This window comes from Salmo trutta, chromosome 35, assembly GCF_901001165.1.
Source record: "Salmo trutta chromosome 35, fSalTru1.1, whole genome shotgun sequence".
NCBI lineage: Eukaryota > Metazoa > Chordata > Actinopteri > Salmoniformes > Salmonidae > Salmo > Salmo trutta.
Genome location: NC_042991.1, coordinates 19,173,119 through 19,196,946, shown reverse-complemented (window position 1 = coordinate 19,196,946; position 23,828 = coordinate 19,173,119). Strand labels below are relative to the sequence as shown.

Sequence of the window (23,828 nt, the reverse complement as noted above, 5' to 3'; positions counted from 1 at the left end):
GCTTGTGAAGTCTGATTGGGAATCACATTTAAGTTCCTTTTCCCCCACGATGTTTGTGGGTTGTTGTCTCTTTTGTTTGAGCAAGTAACGTATTGGCAGTTTTTCCTTGATTTTGTGTACATGTTTAATTCTAGTGTGTTAAATAAACATGTATTCGCTCCCAGCTGCGTTTTGGTCCGCTTCCTCGTCTCCCGACGACAAACGTTACAGAACAACCCACCGAACCAGGACCAAGCAGCGGGAGGAAAAGGAGCGCGAGAGATGGGCTCGCGAGGGAAAGGAGTTCTGGACCTGGGAGGAGATCATGTCGGGGAAAGGACCCTGGCGGACGGACTCCCAGGTCGAGGAGGAAAAGCCAGCCGGTAGACGGAGTCGCAGGCGGCGGTCGAGGAGGCCCGGAAAACAGCCCCAAGAAAATTTTGGGGGGGGGCTAATGGGGTGGTCCGGAAGGGCAGAGGAAGAGCCCAGACCACTGCTCTCGTGGGGGATGACGGCGGAGGAAGAGAAGGAGATGAGGCGTTTGATTGAGGACCTGCAGAGGGAAGATCTGGAGGAGGAGCCATGGTATGCTGAGTTGCGCGCTGTGTCGCCAGTGCGCCCGCACAGCCCGGTGCGTCCGGTGGACATGCCCAGCACATGCCGTGCTAGGATGGGCATCCAGCCAGGACGAGTGGCTAAACCGGCTCCACGCTTCAGGTCACCAGTGCGTGTTCACAGTCCTGTCTGGCCCGTCCCTGCTCCCCGCACCAGGTTAGTGGTGCGTGTCCCCAGTCCTGTCCGGCCCGTCCCTGCTCCCCGCACCAGGTTAGTGGTGCGTGTCCCCAGTCCTGTCTGGCCCGTCCCTGCTCCCCGCACCAAGTCAGTGGTGCGTGTCCCCAGTCCTGTCCGGCCCGTCCCTGCTCCCCGCACCAGGTTAGTGGTGCGTGTCCCCAGTCCTGTCCGGCCCGTCCCTGCTCCCCGCACCAGGTTAGTGGTGCGTGTCCCCAGTCCGGCCCGGCCCGTCCCTGCTCCCCGCACCAGGTTAGTGGTGCGTGTCCCCAGTCCGGCCCGGCCCGTCCCTGCTCCCCGCACCAGGTTAGTGGTGCGTGTCCCCAGTCCTGTCCGGCCCATCCCTGTTCCCCGCACCAAGCCCACGGTGCGTGTCCACAGTCCTGTCCGGCCCGTCCCTGTTCCCCGCACCAAGCCCACGGTGCGTGTCCACAGTCCTGTCCGGCCCGTCCCTGTTCCTCGCACCAAGCCCACGGTGCGTGTCCACAGTCCTGTCCGGCCCGTTCCTGTTCCCCGCACCAAGCCCACGGTGCGTGTCCACAGTCCGGCACGGCCCGTGTCTGGCCCACCGGTGCCCAATCATGTTCCGGTCGACGGCTCCGCTCCGGAGCCTGAGCATGCCGCTCCACAGTGGTCCAGTCCGGGCCAGAGGGGTAGGGCTAGGGTGGAGGCAGGGGGAGAAACACGCCCGGGGCCAGAGCCTCCACCGAGGGTGAGGCGCCCACCCGGGTCCCCCCCCTAATAGACTTTAGTTTGGTGCGCCGGGAGTACGCACCGTTGGAGGGGGGGTACTGTCACGCCCTGACCAGGTGAACTCTGCTATTTTGGTCAGGGTGTGGCATTTCTATGCTTTATTTTCTATGTTTTGGTTATAGCCTTTCTTTGTGTTTTATTTCTATGTTGGGCTCGGGGGTGATTTCCCAATCAGACAGCTGTCGCTTGTGAAGTCTGATTGGGAATCACATTTAAGTTCCTTTTCCCCCACGATGTTTGTGGGTTGTTGTCTCTTTTGTTTGAGCAAGTAACGTATTGGCAGTTTTTCCTTGATTTTGTGTACATGTTTAATTCTAGTGTGTTAAATAAACATGTATTCGCTCCCAGCTGCGTTTTGGTCCGCTTCCTCGTCTCCCGACGACAAACGTTACACCTGTCCTCAAAACACAATCGGAACATGGGGCACAACCTGGACGGATGTTGAGATACAATAATATGACACTTAACATGTCTGCTTGTTCCTTTGTGGATAAGCAGTCATGATTTTAAATGATCATGCCCACTTATACAGTAAGTCTTAGATTCAAAAGAAGGTGATGATGAAGGAATGCATCCTCTGACTATATAATAATAATTTGGTGGATGCTTATATTTGTCCTATTTCAAACATTTACAAGTGTGTATTATACGCATGTGTGAATTGGAAATGTTTTTTTTGTTGCATATCCTAACTCCCCCTGAGAGTAGGGTCATGGCCATGGTCTGCCATTATTAACAGCGACTCCTGAGCAATTAAGGTTAAGTGCCTTGCTTAAGTGCACATTGACAGATTTTTCACTTTGTCAGCTCAGGGATTCAAACTAGCAACCTTTCAGTTACTGGCCCAAAACTCTAACTGCTAGGCTACCTTCAACCCCATTTACAGTGAACAAAAATATAAACGCATGTATAGTGTGTTGGTCCCATGTTTCATGACAGAAATAAAATATCCCAGAAATGTTCCATACAAAAGCTTATTTCTTTCAAATTTTGTGCACACATGTTTTATACAGCTGGCCATGCATTCCACCTGGCTACCCCTACCGCGGTCAACAGCACTGCACCCCCCACAGCTACTTGCCCAAGCCTTCCCCATTTCTCCTTCTCCCAAATCCAGTCAGCTGATGTTCTGAAAGAGCTGCAAAATCTGGACCCCTACAAATCAGCCGGGCTAGATAATCTGGACCCTTTCTTTCTAAAATGATCTGCCGAAATTGTTGCACCCCTATTACTAGCCTGTTCAACCTCTCTTTCGTGTCGTCTGAGATTCCCAAAGATTGGAAAGCAGCTGCGGTCATCCCCCTCTTCAAAGGGGGGGACACTCTTGACCCAAACTGCTACAGGCCTATATCTATCCTACTTCTTCGAAAGCCAAGTCAACAAACAGATTACGGACCATTTTGAATCCCACCGCACCTTCTCCGCTATGCAATCTGGTTTCAGAGCTGGTCATGGGTGCACCTCAGCCACGCTCAAGGTCCTAAACGATATTGTAACCGCCATCGATAAGAAACAATAATGTGCTGCTGTATACATTGACCTGGCCAAGGCTTTCGACTCTGTCAATCACCACATCCTCATCAGCAGACTCAATAGCCTTGGTTTCTCAAATGATTGCCTCACCTGGTTCACCAACTACTTCTCTGATAGAGTTCAATGTGTCAAATCGGATGGCCTGTTGTCCGGGCCTCTGGCAGTCTCTATGGGGGTGCCACAGGGTTCAATTCTCGGGCCAACTCTTTTCTCTGTATACATCAATGATGTTGCTCTTGCTGATGGTGAGTCTCTGATCCACTTCTAGGCAGACGATACCATTCTGTATACTTCTGGCCCTTCTTTGGACACTGTGTTAACAACCCTCCAGACGAGATTCAATGCCATACAACTCTCCTTCCGTGGCCTCCAACTGCTCTTAAATACAAGTACAACTAAATGCATGCTCTTCAACCGATCGCTGCCTGCACCTGCCCGCCCGTCCAGCATCACTACTCTGGACGGTTCTGACTTAGGTATTTGTAGTTGTCCACATATTCTAAGTGTCTGGTTAGACTGTAAACTCTCCTTCCAGACTCACATCAAACATCTCCAATCCAAAGTTAAATCTAGAATTGGCTTCCTATTTTGCAACAAAGCATCCTTCACTCATGCTGCCAAACATACCCTCGTAAAACTGACCATCCTACCGATCCTCGACTTCGGCGATGTCATTTACAAAATAGCCTCCAATACCCTACTCAATAAACTGGATGCAGTCTATCACAGTGCCATCCGTTTTGTCACCAAAGCCCCATATACTACCCACCACTGCGACCTGTACACTCTCGTTGGCTGGCCCTCGCTTCATACTCGTCGCCAAACCCACTGGCTCCAGGTCATCTACAAGACCCTGCTAGGTAAAGTCCCCCCTTATCTCAGCTCACTGGTCACCATAGCAGCACCCACCTGTAGCACGCGCTCCAGCAGGTATATCTCTCTGGTCACTCCCAAAGCCAATTCCTCCTTTGGCCGTCTCTCCTTCTAGTTCTCTGCTGCCAATGACTGGAATGAACTACAAAAATCTCTGAAACTGGAAACACTTATCTCCCTCACTAGCTTTAAGCACCAGCTGTCAGAGCAGCTCACAGATCACTGCACCTGTACATAGCCCATCTATAATATAGCCAAAACAACTACCTCTTCCCCTACTGTATTTATTTATTTATTTAGCTCCTTTGCACCCCATTATTTCTATTTCTACTTTGCACTTTCTTCCACTACAAATCTACCATTCCAGTGTTTTACTTGCTATATTGTATTTACTTTCCCACCATGGCCTTTTTTGCCTTGACCTCCCTTATCTCACCTCATTTGCTCACATTGTATATAGACTTATTTTTCTACTGTATTATTGACTGTTTGTTTGTTTTACTCCATGTGTAACTCTGTGTTGTTGTATGTGTTGAACTGCTTTGCTTTATCTTGGCCAGGTCGCAATTGTAAATGAGAACTTGTTCTCAACTTGCCTACCTGGTTAAATAAAGGTGAAATAAAAACAAAATAAATAAAAATGTGTTTACATCCCTGTTAGCAAGCATTTCTCCTTTACCAAGATAATCCATCCACTTGACAGGTGTGGCATATCAAGAAGCTGATTAAACTGCATGATCATAACACAGGTGCACCTTGTGCTGGGGACAGTAAAAGGCCACTCTAAAATGGTCAGTTTTGTCACACAACACAATGTCACAGATGTCTCAAGATTTGAGGGAGCGTGCAATAGGCATGCTGACTGCAAGAATGTCCACCACTTTAAATGCAAAAAGATACCGCAACGAGCTCCTGAGGCCCATTGTGAGGCCCATTTTTTTAAGGTATCTGAAATCAACGGATGCATATCTGTATTTCCAGTTCCAGTCATGTTAAATCCATAGATTAGAGCCTAATTAATTTATTTTAATTGATTGATGTCCTTATATGAACTGTAACAGTAAAATCTTTGAAATTGTCGCATGTTGCGTTCATATTTTTGTTCAGTATATATTTGAAGTCAATGAAAACTATTCTAGAGTGATATACACCGTTATGTATCCAATCATTTCTTTTAACACATGTTCTGTCAATTGAATGCTTGTTGAGTGGTGACTAGAATACCTCCTCTGGTCTATCTCATTAGCACACTGCCCCGTCTTTGCACTCACAGATACTGTTGTCGAACAACAACAGATTATAGCATAGCTGTGTTGAAATACAAAACCATTCTGCTGCTGAATGTAAGGTTGTGGGACTTGACTATGTTTTCTATATATATATCAAACTGTTGATGTTGTTTTTACAAACACAACTGCACAATCCAAATAATGCATGAGGAAAACAAAACATTGACCTCCCTAAATCCACCTACCTAAGCCTTTCAGCAACTTCTTTGCATCCTTGCCCGTGCTGGCGTTCTTGGCGGCTGTGACTTCATCAGCTTCCTCTCCTCTTGCCTCCTCGTCCACCTTCTCCGTTTCCAGGATGATGCACTGTTGCTCTATCAGGCTGGCTGCGGAGCCATAAGTGTTGATGATTTCGTCCAGCCGACGACCAAACTCCTCCATGGGGTCCATGTGCTGGCCCTCCTGGGGTAGAGGGACCGGGATCTCTGCAGTGACTGGGGACAGTGGTGGAGTCACACTGGTCTGGGCTGGGATGACCTCTGCAACAGACTGGACGTTGATCTCCATTCTAACGGATGTGGCTGAGAGGGGTCGGAGATATAGGATGTTAGATGTCCTATATATACAAAAGTATGTGGACACCACTTCAAATTAGTGGATTCGGCTATTTCAGCCACACCCATGGCTGACAGATGTATAAAATTGAGCACACGGCCATGCAATCTCCATAGACAAACATTGGCAGTAGAATGGCCTTACTGAAGAGCTCAGTGACTTTCAACGTGGCACTGTCATAGGATGCCATCTTTCCAACAAGTCAGTTCGCCAAATTGCTGCACTGCTAGTGCTGCCCCCGTCAACTGTAAGTGCTATTATTGAAGTGGAAACGTCTAGGAGCAACAACGGCTCACACAAGCTCACAGAATGGGACCGCCGAGTGAACGTAACACGTAAAAATCGTCTGCCCTCGGTTGCAACACTCACTACCGAGTTCCAAACTGCCTCTAGAGGCAACGTCAGCACAAGAACCGTTGGTCGGGAGCTTCATGAAATGGATATATTGAAGCAACATCTCAAGACATCAGTCAGGAAATTAAAGCTTGGTCGTAAATGGGTCTTCCAAATGGACAATGACCCCAAGCATACTTCCAAAGTTGTGGCAAAATGGCTTAAGGACAACAAAGTCAAGGTATTGGAGATACCATCACAAAGCCCTGACCTCAATCCTATAGAAGATTTGTGGGCAGAACTGAAAAAGCGTGTGCGAGTAAGGAGACCTACAAACCTGACTCAGTTACACCAGCTCTGTCAGGAGGAATGGGCCAAAATTCACCCAACTTATTGTGGGAAGCTTGTGGAAGGCTACCCGAAATGTTTGACCCAAGTTAAACAATTTAAAGGCAATGCTACCAAATACTAATTGAGTGAATGTAAACTTCTGATCCACTGGGAATGTGATGAAATAAGTAAAAGCTGAAATAAATAAATCTATTATTCTGATATTTCACATTCTTAACAGACCTAAAACAGGGAATTTTTACTAGGATTAAATGTCAGGAATTGTGAAGTTTAAATGTGAGTTTAAATGTATGTTTGCTAAGGTGTATGTAAACTTCCGACTTCAACTGTATACACTTTCACGTTTTATGCAAATAAATTGAATATCGCCAAATGCATCATAAAAATATATTGAGCCTATTTAATGCAACCCTTCCTGTTAATAGATCGCAAAGCAGCATACATCGGAGCTAAATGTTTGGAACAAGTTCACTTTCTCATCCATAGCCTAAAAATGCATATCACGTGCAAGTTAGCTGTTTACCTCACATCTTAAGGCTGGGGGCATTTAGGATGTCTTCTACTGAGGATCGCTAAAATATCCGAATGATTATGATCACACTTCCCCAATTCAAATATTATGGCGACATCATACCAAAGATGGCTTGGTATGGTTTAGAAACGTGATTATAACTCATGCAGAATTAAGCATTTCTTGCAGTAAAATGATACACCAAATGTAGGCAAAATTCGGACTTGGGAACAGGAGTGGAGAAATATGATTTCTTTATTTCTGCATCATGTGAGAATGCATTGCCCATTTGGTGCTGTCTTTATCATAGAAGCTGATTTCAACCACATGAAATATGCATCAAAGCTGAACTGAAACCTCAGAAACATGTTGGGTGGTTTTCACAGCTTTCTTTTAGCTTACAAACTCATTTGGACATTTTGCACAGAAAATCTTTCCTAAACGTCTTTGTTCCGCGAAAGATGACAGAGAAAACTTTACCTAAGTCAACTAGATTGAAGAATTCATTCTATGGCAACATATAATGACAAAAGAAAAGCTATATGTATCTAATTATAGACAAGTTGAGTATCAAATAGCCTACCAAAATGTCAGAAATTGTAAGTAGGAACATATCTAAATCAGGCAACAACAACAAATTCTGCACCCCCTGTCAAAAAATCATTCTGCAGTCTTTGACTGTGCACTTTTTCTATATTTGCAGGTCAGGCATGGGTGTGGGCCTCAGATATTCACTTTAACACATATAGTCGAGCAGTTGCTGACGGGTTATTAGCAATTGTAGGTGGGTGTGGGTGACCGCTATCTGTGTTTTTTATTACATTTTTTATTGAACCTTTATTTAACTAGGCAAGTCAGTTAAGAACAAGTTCTTATTTACAATGATGTCCTACTAAAAGGCAAAAGGCCTCCTGCGGGGACGGGGCAGGGATAAAATATACACTGCTCAAAAAAATAAAGGGAACACTTAAACAACACATCCTAGATCTGAATGAAAGAAATAATCTTATTAAATACTTTTTTCTTTACATAGTTGAATGTGCTGACAACAAAATCACACAAAAATAATCAATGGAAATCCAATTTATCAACCCATGGAGGTCTGGATTTGGAGTCACACTCAAAATTAAAGTGGAAAACCACACTACAGGCTGATCCAACTTTGATGTAATGTCCTTAAAACAAGTCAAAATGAGGCTCAGTAGTGTGTGTGGCCTCCACGTGCCTGTATGACCTCCCTACAATGCCTGGGCATGCTCCTGATGAGGTGGCAGATGGTCTCCAGAGGGATCTCCTCCCAGACCTGGACTAAAGCATCCGCCAACTCCTGGACAGTCTGTGGTGCAACGTGGCATTGGTGGATGGAGCGAGACATGATGTCCCAGATGTGCTCAATTGGATTCAGGTCTGGGGAACGGGCGGGCCAGTCCATAGCACCAATGCCTTCCTCTTGCAGGAACTGCTGACACACTCCAGCCACATGAGGTCTAGCATTGTCTTGCATTAGGAGGAACCCAGGGCCAACCGCACCAGCATATGGTCTCACAAGGGGTCTGAGGATCTCATCTCGGTACCTAATGGCAGTCAGGCTACCTCTGGTGAGCACATGGAGGGCTGTGCGGCCCCCCAAGAAATGCCACCCCACACCATAACTGACCCACCGCCAAACTGGTCATGCTGGAAGATGTTGCAGGCAGCAGAACGTTCTCCACGGCATCTCCAGACTCTGTCACGTCTGTCACGTGCTCAGTGTGAACCTGCTTTCATCTGTGAAGAGCACAGGGCGCCAGTGGCGAATTTGCCAATCTTGTGTTCTCTGGCAAAATGCCAAACGTCCTGCACGGTGTTGGGCTGTAAGCACAACCCCCACCTGTGGACGTCGGGCCCTCATACCGCCCTCATGGAGTCTGTTTCTGACCGTTTGAGCAGACACATGCACATTTGTGGCCTGCTGGAGGTCATTTTGCAGGGCTCTGGCAGTGCTCCTGCTGCTCCTCCTTGCACAAAGGCGGAGGTAGCGGTCCTGCTGCTGGGTTGTTGCCCTCCTACGGCCACCTCCACGTCTCCTGATGTACTGGCCTGTCTCCTGGTAGCGCCTCCATGTTCTGGACACTATGCTGACAGACACAGCAAACCTTCTTGCCACAGCTCGCATTGATGAGCCATCCTGGATGAGCTGCACTACCTGACCCACTTGTGTGGGTTGTAGACTCCGTCTCATGCTACCACTAGAGTGAAAGCACGGCCAGCATTCAAAAGTGACCAAAACATCAGCCAGGAAGCATAGGAACTGAGAAGTGGTCTGTGGTCTCCACCTGCAGAACCACTCCTTTATTGGGCGTGTCTTGCTTATTGCCTATAATTTCCACCTGTTGTCTATTCCATTTGCACAACAGCATGTGAAATGTATTGTCAATCAGTGTTGCTTCCTAAGTGGACAGTTTGATTTCACAGAAGTGTGATTGACTTGGAGTTACATTGTGTTTAAGTGTTCCCTTTATTTTTTTAGCAGTATATATATATATATATTTAGGACAAAACACACATCACGACAAGAGAGACACCACAACACTACATAAAGCTACATAAAGAGAGACCTAAGACAACAACATAGCACGGCAGCAACACATGACAACACAGCATGGTAGCAACACAACATGACAACAACATGGCAGCAACACATGGCATCAGCACAAACATTATTGGGCACAGGCAACAATACATCACGCGAAGCAGCCACAACTGTCAGTAAGAGTGTCCATGATTGAGTCCAGTTTTAGTGTTTTTTAGTGTTTTTTTTAGCAGCTTGTTCCAGTCGCTAGCTGCAGCGAACTGAAAAGAGGAGCAAGCCAGGGATGTGTGTGCTTTGGGGACCTTTAACAGAATGTGACTGGCAGAACGAGTGTTTTATGTGGAGGATGAGGGCTGCAGTAGGTATCTCAGATAGGCGGGAGTGAGGCCCTAGAGGGTTTTATAAATAAGCATCAACCAGTGGGTCTTGCGACGGGTTTACAGTGGGTCTTGCGATGGGTATGATGTGTCCTATAAGGAGCATTGGTGGCAAATCTGATGGCCGAATGGTAAAGAACATCTAGCCACTCGAGAGCACCCTTACCTGCCAATCTATCAATTACATCTCAGTAATCTAGCATGGGTAGGATGGTCATCTAAATCAGGGTTAGTTTGGCAGCTGGGGTAAAAGAGGAGCGATTACCATAGAGGAAACCAAGTCTAGATTTAACCTTAGCCTGCAGTTTTGATATGTGCTGAGAGAAGGACAGTGTACCGTCTAGCCATACTCCCAAGTACTTGTATGAGGTGACTACCTCAAGCTCTAAACCCTCAGAGGTAGTAATCACACCGGTGGGGAGAGGGGCATTCTTCTTAAACACCACATAACCTTTGTTTTGGAGGTGTTCAGAACAGGTTAAGGGCAGAGAAAGCTTGTTGGACACAAAGAAATCTGTGTTGTAGAGCGTTTAACACAACATCCGGGGAGGGGCCAGCTGAGTATAAGACTATATCATCTGCATATAAATGGATGAGAGAGCTTCGTACTGCCTGAGCTATGTTCTTGATGTAAATTGAGAAGAGCGTGGGGCCTAGGATTGAGCCTTGGGTACTCCATTGGTGACAGGCAGTGGCTGAGACAGCAGATGTTCTGACTTTATACACTGCACTCTGAGAGAGGTAGTTAGCAAACCAGGCCAAAGACCCCTCAGAGACACCAATACTCCTTAGCCGGCCCACAAGAATGGAATGGTTTAGCGTATCAAAAGCTTTGGCCAAGTCAATAAAAATAGCAGCACAATATTGCTTAGAATCAATGTTAATGTACCACTTGCCTAAATCTAAAACAAAATCTCCAAACTGCAATATGTCTTTGTTAGACTAAAAGATAAAAATTTTCAGAAAGAAAAGTCAAATATTTACATTTGGAATATTTCATCTGATGTTTAAGCTTCTCTTAGACTGAATACTAGGTATAGTATTACTTCTCAGTAAAGTAACTTTCAGTCTGATGCATGGAACAAATCACTGTGTGTGGTGAAAAATAGCACAAAACCCAATAGCCTGTCAGGTGTCAGGAAACAAAACCACTGTGAGGATTTAAATCTGCCCTGTCACAAATAGACCTCAGGCCCAGCAGCCTCCCTTCCCACTTCTCTATTTGATTTAATACAAAATTAATTTAAAGCATCCAGAGGTTGTTTATCCCACAGCTCTATTGCTACATGACTGCTCCCTGCTTATCAGGATAAAATTAGCCCTAGTCCCCCCCCCCCACACTGCAGCCCCTTTCCCTCTCCCACCCTCCCTGCTTCCAGCGGGCAGGCACATGGCACCTGTTCTGAGGCCTCACTCTATTTTAGGAGCCTCTAAATATGGTCAAGCTATTTGTTATTCCAGCCACGTATCTGTTGATGTCAATGACGGCACTTTTAATGTAGAAGTGTGAAAAACACAGTTGACATTATGTTCTAAATGTCTACATTCATTCTTTGTTAGCTGATAATACATCTGATGAGATGACATATATAATTTTAAAGACAATGTGTTTCAGTTGATGATTTCGAATAGATCATAACCTCCTCTGATAATGTTGAATAAACAACACAAATCAAAAAACACTGAATAATTCAGTGACTTCAGACCAAACCTACACAGCAGAATACTTCACCACCAACTCAATTCACCACAATGATACAGAATAGTTAGCTTACACTACATAAGTTACACATGTCACACTAGCACAACATATTTGTCACTATGATCTGAAGGTAAAGCCAAAAACAACTCATCAACTTTGTCACCACACATCATGAAGCAGCGTTTTACTAATCATCAGAACTAAACAGGGCAGATAGACATAGCTCAAAGACAAGTCCACCAAAAACTCTAACTTTACGTATAATTTCTGTACCTGAACAGTGTGTAAAAGAGTTTGGGAATCCACTTACCAGGTCCAGGGGATAGAAAGACAAAAGTGAAGAGGGTCCAACAGGACTCTGGTGACTGAGACAACAGCTGTGACAGGCAAGCCCCTCAAAATAACTTCCTGCAACTCAACTCTGCTCACATCAAGTGGAGAAGCTGTCAGCGTATGGGGGGCCACAATAATAGCCTTTCTGATCAGGCTTTGCTGGAGGGCAGCTCAAAGGCCCACCCTCGACTGTCCTTCCTGGAATCTCCAGGGGCTGTTTTTAAAGAAAGGTTTGGTGCAGTTCTACAGTGCAAGTTTGGATTGTCTGGTTATTATAGCTCTTGTTTAGGGCACTAGATGGCTCATAACTAGGGCCCAGTTTTTCTATATATACAAAAGTATTTGGACACCCCTTCAAATTTGTGGATTCGGCTATTTCAGCCACACTCATTGCTGACAGGTGTATAACATCGAGCACACAGCCATGCAATAACCATAGACAAACATTGGCAATAGAATGGACTTACTGAAGAGCTCAGTGACTTTCAATGTGGCACTGCCATAGGATGCCACCTTTCCAACAAGTTAGTTTTTCAAATTTCGGCCTTGCTAGAGCTACCCCAGTCAACTGTAAGTGCTGTTATTGTGAAGTGGAATGTCTAGGAGCAAGAACGGCTCAGGCTCAAAGTGGTAGGCCACACAAGTTCACAGAACAGGACAGCCGAGTGCTGAATCGTCTGTCCTCGGTTGCAACACTCACTACCGAGTTCCAAACTGCCTCTGGAAGCAATGTGAGCACAAGAACTGTTCGCCGGGAGCTTCATGAAATAGGTTTACATGGCCGAGCAACCGCCATTGGACTCTGGAGCAGTAGAAATGCATTCTCTGGAGTGATGAATCACGCTTCACCATCTGGCAGTCCGACCAATGAATATGGGTTTGGGCGGATGCCAGGAGAATGCTACCTGCCCGAATGCATAGTGCCAACTATAACTTTTGGTGGAGGAGGAATACTGGTCTGGGTCTGTTTTTCATGGTTCGGCTAGGCCCCTTAGTTCCAGTGAAAGGAAATCTTAACGCTACAGCATACAATGACATTCTAGACAATTCTGTGCTTCCAACTTTGTGACAACAGTTTGGGGAAGGCCCTTTCTTGTTTCAGCATGAGAATGCCCCCATACACAAAGCGAGGTCCATACAGAAATGGTTTGTCAAGATTGGTGTGGAAGAACTTGACTGGCCTGCACAGAACCCTAACCCCAAACCCAATGAACACCTTTGGGATGAATTGGAACAGCGACTTCGAGCCAGGCCTAATCGCCTAACATCGGTGGCTGACCTCACTAATGCTCTTGTGGCTGAATGGAAGTAAGTCCCCGCAGCAATGTTCCAGCATCTTGTGGAAAGCCTTCCCAGAAGAGTGGAGGCTGTTATAGCAGCAAATGGGGGACCAACTCCATATCAATGCACATGATTTTGGAATGAGATGTTCCATGAGCACATAATTGTGGTCATGTAGTCTATCATGTGGTCATGATAATCACCTCCCCTGGCCCTAGTTAAAGCTTATGTTGTGTTGCGACCGCTGTAAAAATGGCCATGTCTCATGTTATGTAGAAGTATTTAATAGAGCCGTTTGTAGGACTCATACAAATGTGTATACATTTAATCCAATGGAATATGTGAAGGACATCAGCTATCAACATTTACAGGAGGCAGCCAAAATGGCACTGGGCCATCTAAATGACCTCTTTTTAATTAAAACTTTTATGGAATGACTCCCGATGATGAGCATTTAACTGCTCCATAGTGCATTTTGTAACTGCGTTGGTGGCCTGATTTACCAGCAGCTGCAACACTACTTCTACTTCTTGCCAAGTCATACATTTAAATGTTTTCATTTCATGGATTTCATGTGGAAGCTTTTCCTCTGCCCCATCTATTTCATAGGCAAGCACTGAACTGTATATTTAAAATAAACTGTATGTAGCTACTGACACGAACCCTCTATATGGTCAAATTCACTGACTGGCTAAACGGCAACTCAGATTCATCTGATTGATGTGGATTGACTGAGCAGAATAATATGTTGAACCCTACTGCTGGACTGGGATTATAATCCTAAATCGAATTATTCAGAAGATGACTGAGGTGGCCGGGATTGGGGTGGGGGATGGGGCACTGTCTCAGCAGCTTGACAGTATGTTGAGGTTGATAGTGAAAGCAATGGCTTGTCTGTTGTACTGTACAGTATCCTACTTCGCTAGCACCCTACGTTCAGGCTATGCTCAAACCCTACACACTCAAACCCTGCTCCCCAACCCAACATATATATTTTTAAAGCCTTTCGTGAACTCACACTCCCACTTGACTTTTCCCCCCTACTAGCTCTGACTTTGCTGATAACTACTTTATTGAGGGAACATTTATTTCCCATGACTGTGACATGTGGTTGTCCCACCTAGCTATCTTAAGATGAATGCACTAAGTGTAAGTCGCTCTGGATAAGAGCATCTGCTCAAGGACCACAAATTAAATGTACACTGCATTCGGAAAGTATTCAGAAGCATTGCATTGTTCTTGAAAGTTTAATGAAGACGTGGAAAACTACGGCTTTAATGGAGAACAAAGGAACAAAAGCTGCTGTGGGGAGACACAAACTCAACACTGAAAACTTCGGAACTCAAGAACTCAGATACCTGTGTCAACACCTGCTAGCAACCAGCCAGCTAGCTAGCTAGCTAACTAGGTTGCAATAGAGCCCGCTTCACCTGGAGTAGTTAACAAACGTTTCCAGCGCTGTAGACGCAGTATTTCTTACGTTCTTGTCCGTGACAATATTGACAATCCGGAGTTCCAATGCGACAGTTGTTTGCTAGCGGAGGATTAGAGAAATGAGATGGCAATGCTTAACAAACAGATCTCAATTCTGCGCAAATGTATGGGGAAAATGCAGATTGGAACTTTCCCGTTCTCATTTCCTATGGCAAGACACTGCTCGAGCCTAATGGATGTTTCCCCACCTTGTCATCTGTCCCTATCCGAATGGCCTGTGATCCCTGGAACTTGCATGTCAAGGAAGTCATCTCCATCTGCTTCTCCTCCTCCATCCTGTAGTGAAGTAGACGGAGAACATCAAGAAGAGTGTTCCAATCAGCGCTGGTCCCAAATCACAAGTCGTGGAAACCGAAGGCAGCGGCATGCTGGTAATTGGACGGGAGTGACTGCAAGAGGTTTGGAGCAGATTGACATAAGGAATAGCTTTGCTGCACTGGTGACTGATCTACCTGCACCTTCATCGGTGGGACGGCAGTGCTAACTCCAACTATGATGACTCCAGCAGTGGCTTCGTCGTTGAGTTCTGATCCTTTCCCTCACTCTGAATATGATGGGGCACTGCCTGCTGTGGGGGGTCTGGACCTATCGCCGGGAGCAGCGGGCGTACGCTATCCTGCTTCTCGTGGGCCTGTGAAAGACTCAACGAATTGTGTGAGGGGTGGGAATAGGCGTTGTATTGGGAAGTTCCATGGTGAGAAATGTCTCAGTCCCTGTAGCAAAAATGTTTTGTTATCCAGGAGCACGAGTACAGGATATCAATAAGCTGCTCCCAAACATCTTAAACCAGCATCCTGAAATTGAGTCTATCATATCATGTGGGATTCAATGACATTATGAAGGGCAGCTCAGAATAGCTGAAGATGGATTTTAAAGAACCGCCTGGTATGGCAACTGCTCGGCATCTGAATGTAAGCCGCTACAGAGGTTAGTGCAAACGGCCGAGTACATCACTGGGGCCAAGCTTCCTGCCATCCAGGAATTTGGTTCTGAATATAAACGGCTACACCTTTGTGAATGTTGACCTGTTTAAAGGTTTCGTTCACATCAGCTACCGAGATCGTTATCACACAGTCATCCAGAACAGCTGGTGCTCTCGTGCATGCTTCAGTGTTGCTTGCCTCGAAGTGAGCATAAAAGGCATTTAGCTCGTCTGGTGGGCAGCTCGCATCACTGGGCAGCTCACATCTGGGTTTCCCTTTGTAGTCCGTAATATTTTTCAAGCCCTGCCACATCTGACGAGCGTCAGAGCCGGTGTAGTAGGATTCAATCTTAATCCTGTATTGACGCTTTGCTTGTTTGATGGTTCGTCTGAGGGCATAGCAGGATTTCTTTAAGTGCCCGGATTAGTCTCCCACTCCTTGAAAGCGGCAGCTCTAGCCTTTAGCTCGATGCGGATGTTGCCTGTAATCCATGGCTTCTGGTTGGGATATGTACGTACAGTCACTGTGGGGACGACGTTGTCGATGCACTTATTCATGAAGCCGATGACTGAGGTGGTGTACTCCTCAATGCCATTGGATGAATCCCAGAACATATTCCAGTCTGTGCTAGCAGAACAGTCTTGTAGTGTAGCATCCGTGTCATCTGACCACCTCTGTATTGAGCGATTCACTGGTACTTCCTGCTTTAGTTTTTGGTTGTAAGCACGAACCAGGAGGATAGAATTATAGTCAGATTTGTCAAATGGAGGGCTGGGGAGAGCTTTGTATGCATCTCTGTATGTGGAGTAAAGGTGGTCTAGGATTTTGTTGTTATCTTGTGACATGCTGTACACAATAAGTAAAAAAAAAAATATAGACAAAACGAGAAAATCTAACAAAAAAGCACATTTGGTTGGGAGAATGTAAAACATCAGCAATGTTCTTCTGCGCCATCTTTGCGAGTGTGTGAGTGAACATGTGTGAAATGCTTGATAATGTATGTGATTTCAACAGAGAGGCATATTTTCTGGGGATTTTAAATATTGACCGGCTTTCATGAGGCTGCCCACTCAAGAGAAAGCTAAAAACTGTAACTAGTGCCTGCAACCTGGCTCAGATTATCAGTCAACCTACCAGGGTAGTTACAAACAGCACAGGAATGAAATCATCAACTTGTATTGATCACATCTTTACTCATGCTGCAGAAATTTGCTTAAAAGCAGTATCCAAATCCATTGGATGTAGTGATTACAATGTAGATGCCATATCTAGGAAAACCAAAATTCCAAAGGCTGAGCCTAATATAATGTATAAGAGGTCATACAATACGTTTTGTATTGATTCCTATGTTGTTGATGTAAAGAATATTTGTTGGTCCGTGGTGTGTAATGAGAAGCAACCAGAAGCTGCACTTGATACATTTATGAAATTGCTTATCCCAGTTACTAATAAACATGCACCCATTAAGAAAATAACTGTAAAAACTGTTAAATCCCACTGGATTGATAAGGAATTGAAAACTTGTAGGGTTGAGAAGAATGAGGCAAAAAATGGCAAATAAGCCTGGCTGCACAACTGATTGGCAAACGTACTGCAAATTGAGAAATCATGTGACTAAACTGAATAAAAAGAAGAAACTACACATTGAAACAACGATAAATGACATAATGAATCATAGTAAAAAGCTTTGGAGCACCTTAAATTACATTTTGGGCAAAAGTCAAACTCTGCTCCATCATTCATTGAATCAGATGGCTTTTTCATCACAATACCCAATGATATTGCCAACTACTTTAATGATTTTTTCATTGGAAAGATTTGCAAACTTTGACACTACGCATCCAAGTATATCTGACCAAATTTTGAAAGACAAGGAATGTAATTTTGAATTCCGTCAAGTCAGTGTGGAAGAGCTGAAACAATTATTGTTGTCTATCAACAATGACAAGCCACCTGGGTCTGACAACTTGGATGGAAAATTACTGAGGATAATAGAACACGATATTGCCACTCCTATTTGTCTTATCTTCAATTTGAGCCTACTGGAATGTGTGTGCCCTCAGGCCTGGAGGGAAGCAAATGTCATTCCCCTACCTAAGAACAGTAAAGCCCCCTTTACTGGCTCAAATAGCCTACCAATCGGCCTGTTACCAACCCTTAGTAAACTTTTGGAAAAAATTGTGTTTGAACATATACAATGCTATTTTACAGTAAACAAATTGACAACAGACTTTTAGCACGCTTATTGGGAAGGACATTCAACAAGCACAGCACTTACACAAATGACTGATGATTGGCTGAAATAAATTGATGATAAAAAATATTGTGGGGGCTGTTTTGTTAGACTTCAGTGCAGCTTTTGACATTATCGATCATAGTCTGCTGCTGGAAAAATGTATGTGTTATGGCTTTACACCCCCTGCTATATTGTGGATAAAGAGTTACCTGTCTAACAGAACACAGAGGGTGTTCTTTAATGGAAACCCATCCAACACAATCCAGGTAGAATCAATAATTCTCCAGGGCAGCTGTCTAGGACCCTTACTTTTTTCAGTCTTTACTAACGACATGCCGCTTTGAGTAAAGCCAGTGTGTCTATGTACGCGGATGACTCAACACTATACACGTCAGCTACTACAGCAAGTGAAGTGACTGCAAACACTTAACAAAGAGCTGCAGTTAGTTTCAGAATGGGTGGCAAGGAATAAGTTAGTCCTAAATATTTCAAAAACTAAAAGCATTGTATTTGGGACAAATCATTCACTAGACCCTAAACCTCAACTAAATATTTTATGAATAATGTGGAAATTGAGCAAGTTGAGGTGACTAAACTGCTTGGAGTAACCCTGGAATGTAAACTGTAATGGTCAAAAGATATTGATACAATAGTAGTTAAGATGGGGAGAAGTCTGTCCATAATAAAGCACTGTTCTGCCTTCTTAACAGCACTATACAAAAGGCAGGCCCTACAGGCCCTAGTTTTGTTGCACCTGGACTACTGTTCAGTTGTGTGGCCAGGTGCCACTAAGAGAGACTTAGAAAAATTACAATTGGCTCAGAACAGGGCAGCACAGCTGGCCCTTAGAGAGCTAACATTAATAATATGCATGTCAGTCTCTCCTGGCTCAAAGTGCAGGAGAGATTGACTTCATCACTACTTGTATTTGTGAGAGGTTTTGACATGTTGAATGCACCGAGCTGTCTGTTTGAACTACTAGCACACAGCTCAGACACCCATGCATACCCCACAAGATATGTCAACAGAGGTCTCTTCACAGTCCCCAAGTCCAAAACAGACTATGGTAGGCGCACAGAACTATATAGAACCATGACTACATGGAACTCTATTCCACATCAAGTAACTCATGCAAGCAGTACAATTAGATTTAAAAAAATATAAAAATACACCTTATGGAACAGCGTGTACTGTGAAGCAACACAAACATAGGCACAGACACATGCATACAAACACACAATAACATACGCACTATACACACGTAAACATGGATTTTATGTTGTAGAGAGCCCGGACTTGAACCCGATCGAACATCTCTGGGGAGACCTGAAAATATCTGTGCAGCGACACTCTTCATCCAGCCTGACAGAGCTTGAGCGGATCTGCAGAGAAGAATGGGAGAAACTCCCCAAATATAGATGTGCCAAGCTTGTAGCGCCGTTTATTTATTTATTTTATTCAACCTTTATTTAACTAGGCAAGTGGCCTCTGTCGTGACGTTGCTATCATTAATGCGATGACGGCTATTCATTGAATAATTACATACCACGTTCAATTATTACGCGATTAAATTAGTCATATAACAATTAATTAAGTAGTAATCTATTGCACCACGGGGAAAGTTTATTTAACGAGTTACCGTTTCCCGAATTAACTAAAATATTAGAATATCTCGATATACTCTCCCGTCATCCATCAATCATTTGTTCCTATTTCAGTCTGAACGTCGTAATATCCTATAAATCTGCATGAACCCTAGTCTCCATGATGAATCAGTTTACACAAATTGGCTTAATTATTTATTTACTAACTAATGAAATAATCACACAGAAATACATAAACACACACACAGTATAGTATTGAATAGTAACATAATGCAATGAAAAGTCCCTAGTGGACTAGCCCAATATGATGGCTGGTTACACAATGAAAGGGAGTGGGGAACAAAAGTGCAGGAGGAGGAGAGACAAAGGAATTCAGCTATCATACATACAGTTGAATAATACGCTCATCGTAAATGTGGCTGTTTAGCACCCTAACAACCGCTCATTTGGATTTAGGATTGCAACACATATTTACGTTTGAATGTCTTTGTTGTCTCGCTCTGTTGAAAACACCCGATCAGTCTGTGGAGTCAGTCGACAGAAAGTCTCTGGTGGTGTACGTCTCTGGTTGTCCACCAGAGGTCACAATGTCCTTTGTAGTTGTAGTAGGTTGGTCTATGAGTGTCTGTTAGAGTAGATCTTCCAGAGGTGTACCACGTAGTGTTCAGCAGGCCTCGTCCTTCACTCTGTTTGCTTAGAATAGATACCCTAGAGATACCTATAGTGGTGAGAGGAAATTGTTCTTTGTCTCTCGTCTTCGATCGAGTTTCCTAGGCTAACAGCTGCAGACTGAATGTTCCTGTGTAGTCTTCTTCAGTTTCAGAGGGTCTTACCATTTTATGGTATTGTAGTTTCAAACCATTTTGCCATATCCAGCTCGCGTTGTAGTTCGACTGGTCTTTAGTTTTAAACCATTTCTCAGCAGTGTAGCCACCTCTTCACGCTGTCTTGTCTGGTAGAGATTTTCTTCTTCTCTGTTGAAAGTTTTAGAGTTTCTAACCATTCGTACCTTTCATCTCACGCTGTCGGGCACACTTGTCTAATGTAGAGTCTAACCATTTTACACATCCGGCTTACCGTCCATATACTGGTCTGTAGCGATTCCAACCATTTCTACGTGTGGATGGTCCTCACGTTCTCTGGTCTAATGTAAATTTTGTTAGCGGTCCTTTTATGCCCTTGCCTTGGAGGGCGGTTCCATCACGCTGCCACAAGGTCTGTGCTCACATGTGCGTGCTTACTGACTGGGTAAAACTTTACATGAAAAACAATTAACTCATTTAGAAGGCTAAAATCACATTTCATCTTCTCACAAATAGTTTCATATTTAATCATATAAGTTCCACAACATTTAGATGTACATCTGATAACTGGGACATATACATTTGTAGAGTTACCGTTATTTGGTTATACCGTCCTTAATGATATCACACAACAACAACTGATCTGACATAATTGTTCTTTAAGTCCCTCCCGACCAATTCCCACATTCTTTGTGTTGGGAATATTGTCTCAAAGTCCAAACTTTTGATGTTACAGTACTGCAAAGTCTCTCTCTGTTGTAACAAAGGGATTTTTCAATTCCATTTCTGCAGAGTGGGAGAGAGAGTTCCTGCAAGGTATTTACAACAGTCATAAAACTGGCCAACTTCCCCCACTTCCCCCCTTCCTCTCTGGTGGTGGAGCGGAGGCTCTCTCTGATCCTCACCTAGGAGGGAAAGTTATGACACCTCCATCATACCCAAGAAGACTCAAGGCTGTAATTGCTGCCAAAGAAGCTGCAACAATGTACTGAGTAAAGGGTCCAAATACATATGTAAATGTCATATTTCAGATTTTTTTTTGTTATTAGATAAAATGTCTAAAAACCTGTTTTTGCTTTGTCATTATGGGGTATAGTGTGTAGATTGATGAGGGACAAAAAACGATTTTATCCATTTTAGAATAAGGCTGTAACGTAACAAAATGGGGAAGGATCTGAATACCTTCCGAATGCACTGTAGCCATCAGCAGAGAGCATCAGAAAATCTACCTAGCCACCATTCACATGTACTTGCTAATGCGAGATAATTGCTACAGCAATACTGATCTTAGGGAGGCCATCAGTCTGTACAATGGGAAATATAACTCTCAATGTCCTCCATGGATTTAGTCCTTTATAAATGTCTCACTAATTATTACACACAGAGAGAGAGAGAGAAAGAGAGAAAGAGAGAGAGAGAGAGAGAGAGAGAGAGAGAGAGAGAGAGAGAAAGAGATTTTGACATTGCACTCAAGGCTTAATTAAATCAATGAGTGCTTGCAGCTCAATTGTTTTTAATGTCCTCTGCCTCAAAAAGAAGACGTTCAACAGAATCAGAGACCGTTCCATCCTGAGTAAGATGTATTGGTAGACAGCAAATTAACCTTGGTTGTAGCTTTTTAGCTATACTGAACAAAAATATAAATGCAATATGTAGAAATTGCCCATATGCACAAAAAAGCTTATTTCTCTCAAATGTTGTGCACAAATTTGTTTCATCGCTGTTAGTGAGCATTTCTCCTTTGCCAAGATAATCCATCCACCCGACAGAGGTGGAATATCAAATAGCTGATTAACAGCATGTGTAACCGGTGTGAAATGGTTAACTAGTTAGCGGGGTGCGTGCTAATAGAGTTTCAATCGGTGACATCACTCGCTCTGAGACCTTGAAGTAGTTGTTTCCCTTGCTCTGCAAGGGCCGTGGCTTTTGTGGAGCGATAGGTAATGATTCTTCGAGGGTGACTGTTGTCGATGTGTGCAGAGGAGCCCAGGTAGGGGCAAGGAGAGGGATGGAAGCAAAACTGTTACATTGATGCTGTTGACCCGGATCACTGGTTGCTGCGGAAAAGGAGGACGTTAAAGGGGGGTAAGTGTAACCGGTGTGAAATAGCTAGCTAGTTAGCGGGGTGCACGCTAATAGCGTTTCAATCGGTGACGTCACTCGCTCTGCGACCTTGAAGTAGTTGTTTCCCTTTCTCTGCAAGTGCCGCAGCTTTTGTGGAGCAATAGGTAACGATGCTTTGTGGGAGGCAGTTGTTGATGTGTGCAGAGGGTCCCTGGTTCGAGCCCAGATAGGGGCGAGGAGAGGGATGGAAGCAATATTGTTAAACATGATCATTCCACAGGTGCACCTTGTACTAGGGACAATAAACGGCCACTTTAAAATGTGCCGTTTTGTCACACAACACAATGCCACAGAGGTTTCAAGTTGAGGGAGTGTGCAATTGGCATGCTGACATCAGGAATGTCCACCAGAGCTGTTGCCAGAGAATTGAATGTTAATTTCTCTACCATAAGCTGCCTCTAATGTCGTTAGACACTGACCTCACAACCGCAGACCAGGACCTCTGATTCCGGCTTCTTCACCAGCGGGATTGTCTGAGACCAGTCACCCAAACAGCTGATGAAATTGCGGAGTATTTCTGTCTGTTATAAAGCTCTTTTGTGGGGGATAAACTAATTCTGCTTGTCTGGGCCTGGCTCCCTGGTCCATAGATTAGGGCCTAATATATTTATTTCAATTGACTGATTTCCTTATATGAACTGTAACTCAGTAAAATCATTGAAATTGTTGCATGTTGCGTTTATATTTTTGTTCAGTATAGATTTAACATCACACTTAACCATCTTCCTGTCAGATTGATCAAAGGCATTTGTTATATTAAACTGATTCAATGTATAGGGAGCCCAGAAACAAATGAATGTGCTATAAATAAATATTATAAGTTATTTATTTATGTCTAAAGTCTCTGTAATAGACCAGAAACTATTAAGTATCTGTGGTTAGTTTATTTATTAACAAAATCTATTATGTCTTCCATGTACTTTTCAGAAGGTTCCTTTCATCTTTGCTTTGCTCTGACTGACACTATATGATAAGATTACTTACTGCTAGGCACCAGTATAATTGGCACAATCAAACATTCCGTAGTCAAATGTGGACCTGCTCCGCTCTTGCCAACTCATATTCCAGTGCTGCAGTAGCTGTTATAAAAGGTAGGATACCCTGAGTGCATGTTACATAAGCAACAGAGATCTAAAGCATTGCTTTAATTTGACCCAAGGTGACTCTTTCCTTTTCATGGAGTTGAGTTGGAGTCCTGCAGTATGTGCAGTGAATTTGTAAGTGAAGTGCAAAGAAAGCTTTGTGGTATGATTTCAGAAAAACTTTGGGACAGAAAGCAATTGCATGTTTAAATCAAACATACTGTAGACCAACAATCAGATGATCCGACCATGAAAGCTGACTATATGTTTGATTTGGTATTTCATGTATTGGATCTCCACTGGTCTTAGATGTGGCAAATATGTACATGCT

General features: G+C 44.1%; 1 protein-coding gene across 3 annotated transcripts in view; it reads right to left on the bottom strand.

The window, feature by feature from the left end:
* Positions 1-12,078, bottom strand: part of LOC115174795 (beta-taxilin) — a 40,562-nt gene extending 28,484 nt beyond the window's left edge. For all 3 annotated transcript variants that reach the window (XM_029733702.1, XM_029733701.1, XM_029733704.1), the window contains exons 1-2: positions 11,928-12,078; positions 5,402-5,737 (exon numbers count right to left, since the gene is read on the bottom strand). In XM_029733702.1, coding sequence (XP_029589562.1) covers positions 5,402-5,723 — 322 coding nt within the window. In that variant the 5' untranslated portion in view covers positions 5,724-5,737; positions 11,928-12,078. The remainder of the gene's footprint in view (positions 1-5,401; positions 5,738-11,927) is intronic.
* Positions 12,079-23,828: the final 11,750 nt, after the last annotated feature.